Source organism: Protomyctophum parallelum (genome assembly GCF_964188405.1).
Source record: "Protomyctophum parallelum genome assembly, chromosome: 11".
In the NCBI taxonomy this organism is placed as follows: domain Eukaryota; kingdom Metazoa; phylum Chordata; class Actinopteri; order Myctophiformes; family Myctophidae; genus Protomyctophum; species Protomyctophum parallelum.
Window position 1 is genome coordinate 23647101 of NC_139707.1, and position 15730 is coordinate 23662830.

Consider the following 15730-nt stretch of genomic DNA (forward strand, 5'->3'; position numbering starts at 1 on the left):
CTCAGCACGCGACACCGTCGTACGAGTAGGCCTATAGCCACCATATACATGAACAGTGTGACAGTGACTGTCTCAGTGACAGTCTCATACGAAAACTAAATATATTTGCAGCTAACTTCGACGTCTTTTGATTGTTTCATTTGAGGCCGACTGCTGTGCTGTGTAAACGTATACTGATAGCCCATATACGCAACGCATTGGGGATGTACAGTATAATCTAGCATTCGAGGCTTGTTTTAAGTTGCCTGCGACGTATACTGGACTCAGGCAGCTAAAGCAAGTCTGGGACGCCAGAGAGACGCACCTGCCAGCCTGAACAACAGCTCACTGCAGCGGAGGAACAGACGAGGCATTAGGCAAGAACTCGAATGCCAACCGCAACAACATGGTTCCATTGCATCATATAGGCCACACAGTGGATGGATAGGCCGGGAGTCGGGACCTGAAGGGTTCCGTTTGTCGAGACGGGGGAATGTATAGGCTATACTGCGTACAACGTGCAGACAGGCCTCCCTTGTTCAAAGTGAAAGAGATTTGACATTTGACCAAATTGATATGATATAGGCCTATAGGATACACTCAAAGGAAACATCGGCCTATAGTTTCAGTTCAGTTCCAGCTGGACCTGAAAAGTAAATGGCTTGTTGACTTGATACAAGCAATTACGTGGCTACAACCGTTAGTCCAAATCCCCAACCATCTTCTTTTTTTTTTATATATATATATATATAACCAATACTGGCATGATTATAAGTAATATATATAGCCCACGTCATATGATAGTGATACTCATAGTCATGTATTTAAATCAGTAAGGTTGGAGGTATAGTATAGCCTATATGAGATGTAAAGGTTATGTAGTCCAGGCTAAATCTTCAGTTTTTAAGTGGCCATTCAAAACGCGTTTTGTTAAAATGTTAAACTCCCTGAATAGCGCCGCGGTCACACTGTGTTCAGTAACAGTGGACTAGTCCCCATGTCTCCACTCAAGCAGCTCTTTAATAAACACTGTGTTCAGTAACAGTGGTCTGCATGCAGCATGCAGTCCCCATATCTCCACTCAAGCAGCTCTTTAATAAACAGAAACATACGTTGTTGGATTTCCAATTTCATCCAATCAGGACTCAGGAGAGAGAACCAATGTATCAGCTTCAATGTTAGTGTTCCAGTTCCAATTATTCCTACTATTTTCTTTTGTTTGTTTTTGTTTAGTCACTTCCAATTTAACCTGTTTATTCCTTTACCCTTCCTGTATGAGTTATCTGTCCTGATTGGAGGAGATTAGTAGTTCCGTACATTTAAACAAGACAGAAAACGAGGCCTACTTTTGTTTTGATTTCAGATTTCTAGGAACTCTTGGGACTCACATACATACAATGAATTAACTATAGCTCCATTTCAAATAAAGTGAGTTTACTTTGTCATTTGTACTTTTGAATGGGCCTATAGTATTTACTTGAGAGCCTGTCTTGCACCATACATGCTGATCTGATGCGAAAACCAATTATGTCTTATTTTTCTTATTGTCTCTCTTTTTTTGTCTCATCTCAAGGTTCTCTTTGCATATTAGGGCTTTATTCTGGTTTACGATATATATAGCCTATAGAAATTTTGACCCAAGGACATATTTACCATTGTCAAATTTGTTCTGAACATGCTAAATATTTTGTTCATTCTTAAGTATTTGTTTTTACCCCCCACCCCCCTTTAGAAGAAAGGTAGGCCGACAAAAGGAAGAAAAGAAAAAACATACTCCCACTTTTGTCTTCCAGTATAAAGGCATTGGATTTCATTTCAAGACTACATACACACTACACAGTGATTAATAAAAAAGTATAGGCTGGCTATGCAGACAAGATGGAGTAGAATGATTAAATAAAACCAAATAAAATGTTTTGCTATATTGCTCATGTTGCATTCAGTTTGGTCCATAGGTTTGGTCTTATTTCTGCGTTTTATATTGCATATATGTATATAGCCTAGGCTACTGCAAATTATTTCATTTATATGTCCATAGTGCCTCCCTTTAAATCAACATAGCTCATATAGCACACACACACACACACACACACACACACACACACACACACACACACACACACACACACACACACACACACACACACACACACACACACACACCTGACATACAGTACCTTAACCTTATGTATAACTTATACATCAATGAATGTCCATGCACAAGCCACCATGGTTTTAGAGTTACAAGCTCATTACCCTCAGATTGAGGCTATATAACGTTAAACCTACAAACAGAAGGCAAGGAGGCGACATGTTCTTGTTTTCTTACGTGCACCGATGCATGCTTTTAAAGGTAAATATTCTTTTCCCAACATGAAAAAGGCCTTTGTTGTTTGCCGAGAGGTAAAGAGGCGGAAAAGTGAGTAGGATCTGAACTGGTTTCCATGTCAAACACTTCAATGCACCATAGAAACTCAGATCTTAACGCGGAAACTTTATTAAACTGTGATCGCGGATTGATAAGGGCGAATTTCTATCGGCCCCTTTTTATTGTGGCCACCGGGACTGACAGAGGTAAATTGCTCTTTTAATTAAAGCAATGCACCAGGGGAAATTGCTGTCTGAATATTGTCTCAGAGATGGGGGCCAGTGACAGTTGCCTGGAAACTTCAATCTGGCCACCCGCATTTATTCCAGATCACAGTTATGAGATAAAGTTTAATAAAAATCTTTACCCCGCGCCACCAACGAAATGAAAATCCAACCCTTTCTGAACAACTGAACACAATGAGACAGGACTGCGGAGGAAGACTCATGTTCAACATGTATCTCTCAGGTTCGTTTGCTGTCTTGTTTAAAAAATGTAGAAATGTATGGCTATATCTTTCTTCTCCCTTCTGCCGTTGAGGAAGACGGGTCATCCTCTCGGGTCCTCCAGCAGTGATGCACCGTTTCCAGGGCAGGGCAAGGGATTTCTCAGCCGTTTCAATCTGAAAGCCCGTCTCCTCTTTTGTCGGAAATCGGATATCCTCTTTCCTGGACGCGTTTCCTGCAGCTCCGCTGGAGCTCGAAGGGGAGACGAGAGACTATAGGCCTACATGCATTAGAAAGCTTGACGATGATCGGGCAGTTATAGCCCTGCATTGAATTATTTTCACATTTTGTTTCAGAGATCCACAACGTTATTTTCATCTCAGCATTTATGGGACCAGGCAGGGTTATCAACATTGGTTATAAGAAATAGCAGACCTATATATATTTTAAAAGGTCTAAGAAAAAAACCTTTTTTAAAGGTCTTGGAGGAAGAAAGAAAGAAAAAAAAAGAAAGAAAGGTTAGCTATTCATATTTTATTTATTTTTTATTTCAGATCCAGCAGAAAATCTATTGAAAGAGAGCAAAGGAACATCTTGGGGTCCAATAAATACAGGTGTGCAAAAAGGTAAGAAACAGTTTAAATTAATTGAATGTTTGCGTGTTGCCATAGGCGGCCTCACGCCTCAGGAAAAATAAAGCAAAGCATGTCAATTTAATATTGAGTAATCCACCTGCCGAATCACAAATTATAGGCCCTTATATCTTGAACTGTTCAATCAATATTCAAACTTTATAATGATTTGCTTGAGACAGAGGATATAGTCTGATCTCCTTAATTATTATTATTATTATTATTACATATATTAATATTATTAATATTATTTATCCATAGGTAGCGGTCAGATTCAGCTATGGCAGTTCTTGCTGGAGCTGCTGTCGGACAGCGGCAACATGTCGTGCATCGCCTGGGAGGGAACCAACGGCGAGTTCAAGCTCATCGACCCGGACGAGGTGGCGCGGCGCTGGGGCGAGCGCAAGAGCAAGCCCAACATGAACTACGACAAGCTGAGCCGCGCGCTGCGCTACTACTACGACAAGAACATCATGACCAAGGTGCACGGCAAGCGCTACGCGTACAGGTTCGACTTCCACGGCCTGGCGCAGGTGTGCCAGCCGTCGACCACGGAGCAGGCCATCTACAAGTTTCAGAGCAACTTCGGCCCGATTCCGTTCTCCGGGATTTCCAAGTTGAACCTCGTGGCGCCCGGCGTGGGGCCGTCGGGGTTCTCGTACTGGCACGGCTCCCCGCCGACGGCCTTGTATCACGGCCACAATCTGCAGCCGCCCGGGCCGTTCGGCGCCGTGGCCGCCGCCACACACATCAGCTGTGTCAACAACATCAACAATCTGAGCAGCATCAACAACCATTACAATTGACTCTTAATACATGATCTACCGGTATGTGGTTCTTCTCAAAGTGGGGTCCGCCGGGGACCCCAGGGGTTCTTGAAGGGGTTCCAGGGAGTTCCCAGCTAAATTACCATATTGTTAATATATAGCATCAAAATCAGTTTACCCCATATAGGTCGGCTATTTTCAAAATAAAAACATTTTTACAACGCAAATCTTGTGTGGGGGTCCCTGGCTGCCACAACATATCAAATTTGAAATGGTGGTCCGCGGTATTAATTTGGAGGTCCTTATGAAAAGGTTTGAGAACAATTTATCTATAGGCCTATAGATACAATTAATTGTATTTATATCGCTGTTAATTGCATATCACTCGCCATGACGCCATATATGTCACTGTTGAGGAAAATTTGCCTAACGAAGAGTGTTGGATTATTTACCTCGCCAAATTACGCACAGACGCTGACGTTTTACGCACGGCATTTTCATCTATAGCCGTGAGCCATCAACGCTTTTTACAATATACCCGTCTGGCCGTCTCCCGTCTTATTCCCAAAACTGTTTAAGGATAAGTATATCAAATTAACTCAGAAATGACCGAGGATTTGTGCACCATTCTCGGAAATGAGAAAATTTTATATAAAAAAACAACAACAAAAATTGTTAATGACAGCTATTTGTCATTTCGCTGCATCTCTTGTCTTGTTACAATTTCCTTTCCCTTTCATCACCTCGGTACACAATGGATGGACTGTAATCTCCAGGTACAGTTGTAGGCCTATATTGGATGATCAGCGCCATGTTATGGTTTTATACTGCATGTGACATATGATTGACTGTAAATTGAACATTTTGTTGAAAACAAAACAAAACTGGCATAACTTAAAGTGGTTTAATTCAGAAATCTCATGGTGAGATTATGATTATAAGCGTATACTTAAAAGTGATAAAATGCATTAGTGCAGGTTTAGGCCCAATAAGTTAACAAACCATTTCAAATTAAATTGAATATTGAATATTTTTTGTCCACCACGAGTCTGTCAACCACTGTTTATTGCATAGAAATAGGCTACAGTGATTTACGTGGCAATTAATTCACCAAGGTACATATAGGCATACTTAATGTAAAAAAAATGAAAAGTTGTTGTTGTTGACAGAATTAAAGTAAATTCAAATGCATCACCATCATTACTAGAAGCCAAATATGCTCCTTAATCTCAAAATGTGCATCTGCATTCATTTTGCGACTGAATTTGGATTCATGGTCAACAAACAAATGGAAGTGGTAAAAAAAAGAATTAAAAATATTTGTATTTCATATTATTTCTGTATTATTGCTATATTATGGCTAGTGGTCATGTAGCTAACACCATATAATAATCTGTTATTATTGTCACAACCATGCTCTTGCTAAAATCTCATTAAAAAAACTGAGAGTCATACTGGCTGGATGCCTGTGTTGTTGCTATGGTCCGGAGTGTTTAGTTTCCCATGTGGGGTCAGAATTTGGTGTAAATCTTGTACATACTTTCCTTCATTTTATTATATAACAGTGCCCTTTTAATAATTGTGAATGCCATGGAGTGTTCGTGTGCATGCATGTGCTTTGTCTTGATTGTTTAATGAATGAGCTGGTACATCTCATACTTGCTGAAATCAATGATGAATGATGATGATGAATGATGATGATGATGATGATGATGGTGGTGGTGGTGGTGGTGGTGATGCTGCTGCCATACCAGCGGTGGTACTGGTGATGATGAAGTAGAAAGAGGAAGATTATGGAATACCAGTATTCTTATGGAATTAAGAGGGTATATGGCTATAGGCTATTATGAAAAACCACCAACATGAAATGATGATGACAAAGAACAAGGAAGAAGAACATGATGATAACGATGATCCGAGAAAGAATCAGAATATAATGTGATTAATTATTTATCTTTTACTTTTTTCATGACGATGAGTCGATGAACAACACACAGCACTGCCGTTTGGGCCAGAAAAGGATCAAATCGAAATGTTAGCAGAAGCCACTGGAGGGCGCCATTACACTTCCAATATCAGAACCATGTTTAAATCTACAGGGGACTGGGACTGATCCATTGGCACTACTGAACATGCAAACAACAGATTAACCAGAGCATGTTATTGGTCTACAAATACACCAAGACCAAGCTATAATGTACACACCTCCGCAGTTCTATTCAGTATTACACAGTGACAGCAGTGGATCCTTACAGGCAGATTACAATATACAACATAAAATAAAATACAGTAAAATAAAATACACCATTAGGCCTGTGGCAGGAGATGTACCTACTTGAGGAGCTGGGATTGTCTTCTACTCCAGGCTCTGGAAACAAACTGGGCTGTCCTAAATACTTCATAATTAAATAACCAGTCTAACTTCTGTCCATCACCTTCCCAGAATAGATCAGGATTTCTTTGCTGCATTGCCTCAAACAGTGGAACCCTCAAATCATCACAATAAAACATTAAATGAAATTCATTTTCCACATAATTTAGGTCACATACAATACATAATCTATTCTCTTCTGGCACCGCTGAAAACCGCCCTGGTCATTTGACCATTTATCTTTGTAATTACTAAATAGTTTTTGTTTCAACCTATTGATATTACCACAAAGCATATTCTGAAAGATATAAAACAGATCTGCCTCTCTAAAAATAGAAAGAAACGTCCTTTATCCATGGGGCCATTGTGTGCCTTATCCCAATTGAATACCTTTTTTGTTAACCTATATCTTCTGGCAGATTAATGAGACGGTTCCACTTCTCCCTTTTGCCTAGTCTCCATCGGTTCCCAACCCTTATCTCCCTGGATTGCAAGAGAAGGGGCAAATGCATGTACCCCAAGGAAACACATTATGGCTCTATTCTGGATAGAATTAACTTTTTTGTCATCTTTAAAACCCCAAACACCAGCTGCATACGTAAGTATTGGACAGGTTTTCAACCCTTTTCATATGAAGGCCCATTATTTATTCAGCATTTGAGCCACGGACCACCATTTGATGAGATTTAGCCTCAGACCCAGTTATATATTATATATTACATATATTGTTGTCATTGGATACGATTATGTCCACAATTCCATATGCTCTGTGCATGGTTAGACAACAGGCAAACGGTGATGCATCTCCTACATTCTCTAATTGTGTAGATTTCTTGTAAATTAAGTAATGCATGATGTTTAACAATAATTGAACTCTTGAGAGCATTTTAAGCTCTCACGAGTTAAGTAATAAGTCTAATAAGGGTTCATTTGATTTACTCTCCATCATTTAGCTGGGGACCACCTGAAACCCCCTCAAGGACCACTGGTGGTCCCCAGACCACTGGTTGAAAACCACTGTTACACAGTAACGACAATCACACCCATTTCTATAGCCTACCTTAATATGTGTTATAGATCAGGAATACTTCAGTACTTTGTTCCAACAACGTGCACTGTGCACACTTCGCTTTTCCAAGCAACAAATGTGAACAATGTTTACTGATGCTGGAGAGAGAGAGAGAGAGAGAGAGAGAGAGAGAGAGAGAGAGAGAGAGAGAGAGAGAGTGAGAGAGAGAGAGAGAGAGAGAGAGACAGAGAGACAGAGAAAGAGAGAGAGAGAGTGAGAGAGAGTGTTGCCTTATTGTGAACAGCGACTCGATCATTGATATGCATGTCACACACACACACACACACACACACACACACACACACACACACACACACACACACACACACACACACACACACACACACACACACACACTCGTGTAGGATGAATGAATGGCTCTGTATTGAAATACGTAACAGTTTATATACCGCCTATTCATGAAAATGTGACGAAGTGTGGTTTTCTCAACTGAGTATAATGACTGTGACTTTATGCAGTCTGTATACTATTTAATATCATTAAGACACTGACACCTGATGAGAAGGCTGGTGCCATAACTTTGTTCAGCATCTTGTTAAAGGTATATTCAGTGATTTCACTTATTTTTGAGTGGTGCAACCACTCCTACAACCAGCTTGCAATGTCCTTGTACCTGTTTGTGTGTGTGTGTGTGTGTGTCTGTGAGAGCACGATTATGTGACTTAATAATAGCAGTAGGGGGCGCCAGAAACAGTGAGAGGGGTAGTGTCTCTAATGAGAGAGAGAGAGAGAGAGAGAGAGAGAGAGAGAGAGGGGGGGGGGGGGGGGGGGGGAATTGCACCACTCAGTTCACACGTGTGTGATTTTTTGTTTTGTTGTGATAATCCTCCCTACTATAGAGTGTGCTGGCCATATAAGGAGTTCCTCTCTGTCCCCAGTTAACCCCTGGGGGTCAAAAAACCGTAGGTTTCGTTTTTGACTCTCTATCCTGATTGGACGAAAGGCTGGGTCCCACAGCCAAAAACGAAACCTAAGGTTTTTTGAGTGAAATCACTGAATATACCTTTAATAGATTTGAACCCTTTTACCACACACACACACACACACACACACACACACACACACACACACACACACACACACATACACACACACACACACACACACACACACACACACACACACACACACACACACACACACACACACACACACACACACACACACACACACAGGACTCTATATATCCTCCCGGAAGGTCCCGCACAAACCTGCCGCGCGTCTGACAGATCGATGTAGCCAGGGCATTTGGCGTACGCACGCACGGTCCGCGCGTTTAGAGTAAACGGGCGAGAAAAGCCTGGTGTAGCTTGGCCGTGAGTCACATCCACATCATTGTTACTCCATGTATTGTCTCCTCTCCCATCTGTTCTGCAAATAATCTCATTATTACTGCTAAGCAGCACTCATCCTCATGGTCTTGCATAACACACTAGGCCCTCATTTATCAACCGTGCGTACGCCAAAATATGGGCGCACGCCGAAATTACCGACATTTTCGGCATTTAACATTTCCGGCAAAGCTTGAAATTGAACTTGAGTAGGACAAATAGTCACGTCTGGTCGCGAGCTGGCGTACGCTGTTTTTCTGTTTTACACAAGCGGAGCAGCCTTGTCTGAACTGCTGAGAGGCTGTCACAGGCATCAAAACATATATGTATTCACTCCTAAAATGTTTATATAAAAGGTATGTATAATGTATATGGGCTACATGTAAAAAATAAATAAATAAAAATGTTAAGGAATACATGTGTCATATGAAATTAGTAGGAGATAAAATCGCGCAATTAAAAACAATGTTGCAAGAGATGCTTAAGCCATTTAAACAGTGTTTTGCATGAGCGCATACATGCGAGGATTTGGGCTGTCTGTGCTGAAATATTTCCATGACGGGACGTTGGAGAGTATAGTGCAGCAGCTGCTGCAGCTCAGCTGCGGAGAGTCCCAACGTGCAGGTATAGCCTACTGTAGCCTAATCTACAGCATGAAGGCCGATGTCTTTCTTACGGTATGTGCAATATAATAAACCCGACGCGTCGCTCGAATGCCAAATGTACCGTGCCAGGCTGTGGCAGGCTCCCAGCGCAAGTGGGAACTGCATCGGAGATATAGGTATATTACCCAGCCAGCCCATCCACCAGCCACATGAGGCTATGGTTTTGGCTGCACATTCATATAACAGTGACTAACGACTGCGAGGCAATCTAAATAGACTGGCGAACGTCGGAACGTGCATGGTCAGTTGGTCACGGACGGACCACTGTGATAGAGAGAGACAGACAGACAGACAGACAGACAGACAGACAGACAGGACAGGAGGAGCAACTGCAAAACAGCAGCGTGTGTGTGCCTATTTGTTATTTAATTATGGTTCACAGGTTCAGGTTTTCGTTCACTAATATATCTTGTTGTATATTAAATTAAAAATACTTTAATAATTTAATATACAACTAACAACACACAGTTAAAGTTGCAAATAGCGATATGTGCGTGCGTGCGTGCGGGGGGTGAGGGGGAAGCGAAGCGAGAGGAGAAACAGACAGCTTTATTTAATGTGTCATGTAGGTGCGTGCGTGCATGACAGCAAGGCAAGCGAGGTGAGAGGGAAACAGACAGGGACCCTGCATGAATTAAATAAAGTTGTAGGCCTACCCTGTCACAGGGTAGGCCTACAACTTTATTTAGTTGTCTGTTTCTCCTCTCGCTTCGCTTCCCTTGCTGCCCGCCTCACCCCCCGCACGCACGCTTTATTTAATTCATGCAGGTGTTCGTTCTTTATTTGTTTAACAACACACCAGTTCGTTGGGCTTGCAAGTTGCGTGTGCGTGCTGTGCGTGTGTATGAGAGAGGGGGGTGAGGCGAGCAGCAAGGCACGGGAGAAACCTATTTTTTCATGTAACCATGGTTTCAGGAAACGTATTGCCGTTGTTCATGTCGCAAAAACGAGGGCGAGGCTTGATTTCTTAGGGCGTGCCAGATCAAATTCAGCCGTGACATTTATTAACGTGAGAACAAAATTAAGGAAGGATCAGCTGTTTGCGATCACTTTATAAATGCCGTGGCGACGTGGGTGTACTACGAAACCTGCACTCGAATCTGTGGCAGATTTTACACTCGATTGATAAATGAGGGCCTATATGGTTGGTGTTTTAACTGCAAGCCACAGGATTAACATCACCAGTTTGGATGTAGAAAGAGAAACACTACTTGCACGGTCTGCTTCCGTATGTCCCGTGGCAGCGTATGACGTATTGATTACTTGTGCTTGAAATGGCAGTGGTGTCAGATTACATACATGTATACATAGGGGCATTACCTTTAATCCGCCCGACACTGAAACATATCATCATTACGTCACCATCGACAACCAATTATACCCTGGCAATTGGCATTGGTACATATCTTCATCACGTCATATGCTATCATCACGTCATAGTGCCATGCCCCTTTCACACCTGAGAACATTTCCCCAATCAACCCACCTCCTATAAGACTGGACTCATTTCACACACTCACTGTCAGGTTACCTTGTCAACCTTGTGTTTGGTCTCGCTTGTTCTTGGACTTGCATTTGTTGTAGGCTACTGCTCTTCTTCTGCCTGCATATCGTCCCTGTAAGTGTTGCTTTTGGACCGCTGTTCTCCTGCCTGGAACTTGCTGTAAGAATTGCCTTTTGTGTTATTAAATTCTTAAATCTACTCTGTCTACTGTGGCTTTGCATTTGGGTTCAATCTAAACCTCACCCCTGCTATGTGTTCCGGGCCAGCCTGGTGGGACGTCTGGAAGCCGTCCCTTGAGAGGGGGGTACTGTCACCGTGTCACGGTCTGTCTGTCCACAGACCGTGTCCCCACTTGCCACTTCAGCCACTTCCACTTTCCATTCCATCTCTCAGTCCTTGTCTCACACCTGCTCACACTCCCTCATCAGTCCAACAGTGGCATGCCCCTTTCACACCTGAGAACATTTCCCAAATCAACCCACCTCCATTTCACACACTCACTCTTGTCAACCTTGTGTTTGGTCTCGCTTGTTCTTGGATTTGCATTTTGTTGTACTGCTGTTCTTCTGCCTGCATATCATCCCTGTAAGTGTTGCTTTTTGGACCGCTGTTCTCCTGCCTGGAACTTGCTGTAAGAATTGCCTTTTGCATTTGGGTTCAATCTAAACCTCACCCCTGACAGTAGCACCTGACGAAAAACATTACATTTCAACATTGCACGCTTTTTTTGCTCAAGTAATAATAATACTGTTTCTGACGTCAAACTCATCTTTGGCAATATATTGGATAATAATCTTCATCAGTCCCTGCATGGGATTGGGCTCTATATGCACACAGAATCTGCCCATGTTACGAATTCAGATTATTGGTCAACCCACTGAGGAGAAAAATAGATGAGAATTTGAATGAGTTTACACAAATTGAAAAATCCTCTTCGTCCCTGCCTATGAAAACCATCTTTGTTGGTCACTGCCAATGCTCATGGGCAATTTCAGTTTGATCACCCCACTGAGGACAGTGTTCTCTCTATTTTATAGTATTTGGTAATAGTAGCCTATAGTATACAGTAGTATAGTAGGATTATAGTGGGATAAAAGAATAGCGGGATAGAATATAAAAATCACACCCATGTGAATTGAGGGGCACTTTACCAACTCTTATCTTCTTACATCATTGGCATATGACATCATTTAACATCACAAAATAGCAGTTTATAAGAATCGTCGTCCCTTATTGGCAGAGATTTTCCTCTGACATGCATATGCAGATTTGCTTAGTGACAGACAAAACTAACATTAAACTCTGTCCATTGTCAATGGCGTTTTTAATGTTTGTCTAAACAAGACAAACATTAAACCTGTGTATAGGAGGGGCTAGCATGCACCCAGCTGTGATTGGAAATGTGAAATGACTTAATGTTCTGCAAATTACATAATACATATAAATAGACATGTGCTGTCTTCTAGCCAGATAGTGTATAGCTTATATTCACCTATAATTATTGCCCTGATTAAGGTCTTAGAACTGAATCATTCTCCATTCAAATGTTTTAATAGGCCTGTATGTCCTCTATGCCTGTCTCCTTGTATAGGTGTGTAAGGAAACTAGTTTCTTATAATCACCACTTAAAAAATATTTTGTATTATTTATATTTATTGATTGCCAAGAAAGACATGTCATCTTGTCTGTTTCCCTCTGACTAAAGTTTGGGACTTGAGTTTGGGACTTGACTCGAGTCAGTCATACCTGAAAGCGATTGATCCTAGCCTGATAATCAGCAAACATCACAACTATTTGAAAAGCAATATACACTGGCCAGATACAGTGATGTCTTAATTTTGTTGACTTTAATACTAAAAGTCTTAAGATTCTGATATTTAGTCGACTAAGTCTACACCAAGACTAAACAATTTCAGATGACAAAAATAGGACTAAAACTAAATGGTGTGTTTATTCAAAAGACTAAATCAGAATTTGCTCTAAAAACGAACACTGATAGAGTGGTATTTTTTTTATTTGAGCTCTGTACTGTAGGTGATGCCGTCCTCCAGCAGGTGGGGACAAGGTCCCTTGCTTAAGGATGCTCTACAGTAAAAGGATACACCACTGCAGTGGGGCTTGCACTGTCTTTGGGACTCATCAATTGTAGTAGGACGGTCTCTCTAGGCACAAGGTTACCTTGCTGTCAGTAGCAATGCTGTAGCATAGAAAAGTCCTTTCATAATAATCAAAACCAGATGTGTGCATGTGTAACATGCTGACATCATTGAGCCATATAGCCATTATGCACAGCATTGTATACTGTACATTAGAACATCAACATCCTGAGCTGAATACATAAGAGTGTTAAATCAATCGCTGTCAGTGCATAGGCCTACATGATCGAGGGCGTTTACGTGGGGATGTAATCACCTTTTCCAAGGGATTGGTGGATGATTCTTTCAGATTTGCTATAGGTGCTGTATGATGGTTATAAAGAGGGATGAATTTGACAACCTGTGTTAAGGGGAAGGCACTAAGCCTGTTAAATCTCTGCTTTAATCACCCCCTTCCTAGTACATTACTGAAATAGAGGGTAGAAGTCAGTGGGCTTGGTGTGAAACAGTGCAGTGCAGTCGGTGACTCATTCTGCCTGCTCCCCTGTCGGCAGCAGTGGTAATGAAGGCTCTGCTAAATTAGAACACATGTCCTATACCGGCTCCTGAAATAGACCTGGCTCTGGGAGACACAGAGAGAGAGAGAGAGAGAGAGTGTGAGAGAGTGTGTGAGAGAGAGAGAGAGAGAGAGAGAGAGACGATTTGAAACATGGGTGAAATGGAGGGAGAATCAACAGTCACTTGAACCACAGCATCTCTATTATGGGGTTACAACAAGTCGAAACGTTGTGAGCTTGTAGAGCTATATTTTTCAGCAAATATATTAAGTGTACGTAGAGAAAAACAAGAGGGGGGCTAGAATAGAGCCCTTGGGAATCCGGTCATCTAAGTATAGGTTTTAAGTATTAATTGGACAGGGAGAAAGAGCGGCAATGAGGGGAAAAAATAAATGTGAGAGAGACAATGGAAGAAAGGAGAGACAATTTAGACCTATTTACAGTACATGTGACCCACTTTCCCCTCACATTTCAGAGCTACTAGAAATAGATAATCCTATAGCCTCGGAAAGGAAACAAAAAGGAAAAGAAATCAAACTAGTGGGCACAGGTCTCCACCAGGAGGATAGGAGTGTGTGTGTGATGTTTGGCAAAATGTTTAGGAGCAATATAAACTGTGTGTGTGTGTGTGTGTGTGTGTGTGTGTGTGTGTGTGTGTGTGTGTGTGTGTGACGCGGCTTGGCCTGTTGTAGCGCCACCATGAGGCTGAAACTGTCAAGTGGCATTTCTTCCAAAGCCTAGTGGGAATATGCACAGTTTCATCACAATCGGACGCTGTGTTGAGTAGCCTAGTTGTGGCGATTTGTACAAAACGGGTACAAAGTGGCTACTCCTGAAAAGTTTAGAAGCCAATCGTAGCCAATGAGGGTGGATTATGAGAAATCAAACAAACCCGTCTTGATCACATGACTATGGAGAGCATGTGTACCGATTTGCGTGAAATTTGGATAAAATCTGAAGGAGTAATATTAGAAAATGTGTTTTACATATGTCGGCCTCCTGGTGGCGCTATAAAGAGCAGATGTGAAAATTTCCAGGCAAATGTTTTTCCTTGGCCTCTAGGGAGTTGGCATACAAAGCTATCCACAGATCCGTGCAGTTAGAGGTAAAAACACTTTTCGGCCAGTTATAGCGCCACCATGAGGCTGAGTTGAAAATGTTCATTTGGCATTTCTTCCTCTGCCTAGTGGGAATGTGCATGCACAATTTCACGGAAATCACACGTTGTGTTCATGATTTGCAGCATTTTGTTTGAAACTGAGCACTCCTGCAAACTTTGGAAGCCAATTTTAGCCAATCAGGATGGAGTCTGAGAAATCTGAAAGACCCGTTTCGTTGAATGGCTCTAGAGAGACTGTGTACCAATTTGCGTGATATTTGGACAAAATCTGTAGGTGTACTGTCCAAAAACTTGTTTTGCACAAAGCGGTCTCTTGGTGGCGCTATAACAGGCTGTCAGAGGTTCATCGTTGGCATCCAGGGAGTGTGTGTGCAAAATTTGGCATCGACCGGGTTAACGGTGCCAGAGATTAGCTGTTCACAGACGGACGGACACACGGACACACAGACGGACGGTGCAAAACATACTCTCTCCCCATGCCTTCGGCCTGGTGGAGACAATTAATGCAAACTTCCTGTCCAATGTCACTAGATTTTATTCTTTATTCGGATCCCCATTAGCTTCCATTGCTGCGGTCGCTAGTCTTCCTGGGGTCCACACAAAACATCACAACATAAAAACAACATATAATATTAATACCATACATACAAACAACAACTGACACTTGTTTGTCTAAATCTAAGTTCAATTACATTAGAATGCCAAAGATATATAGATAATGTAGGTTAAATATCATGTACAAAAGCAATATCATGTACAAAAGCACATCAGTGCAATTGTGTGACCTCTCCCAATATATTTTTT

At 41.8% G+C, this 15730-nt stretch overlaps 1 protein-coding gene across 1 annotated transcript; it reads left to right on the plus strand.

The window, feature by feature from the left end:
• Nucleotides 1-2713: 2713 nt before the first annotated feature.
• On the plus strand, nucleotides 2714-4485 carry fev (FEV transcription factor, ETS family member). The gene is made up of 3 exons (XM_083776253.1): nucleotides 2714-2815; nucleotides 3348-3419; nucleotides 3687-4485. Exons 1-3 carry the CDS (start codon nucleotides 2767-2769, stop codon nucleotides 4229-4231), a joined length of 666 nt encoding a protein of 221 aa, XP_083632379.1. The 5' UTR covers nucleotides 2714-2766; the 3' UTR covers nucleotides 4232-4485.
• The last annotated feature ends 11245 nt before the right edge of the window (nucleotides 4486-15730 follow it).

Bases quoted from the DNA above. Each gene is read 5' to 3' on its own strand.
- fev (XM_083776253.1), top strand. From the start codon at position 2,767: ATGAGACAGGACTGCGGAGGAAGACTCATGTTCAACATGTATCTCTCA. The intron at 2,816-3,347 runs GTTCGTTTGCTG...TTTTTATTTCAG, and splicing joins GTTCAACATGTATCTCTCAG to ATCCAGCAGAAAATCTATTG. The intron at 3,420-3,686 runs GTAAGAAACAGT...ATTTATCCATAG, and splicing joins AAATACAGGTGTGCAAAAAG to GTAGCGGTCAGATTCAGCTA.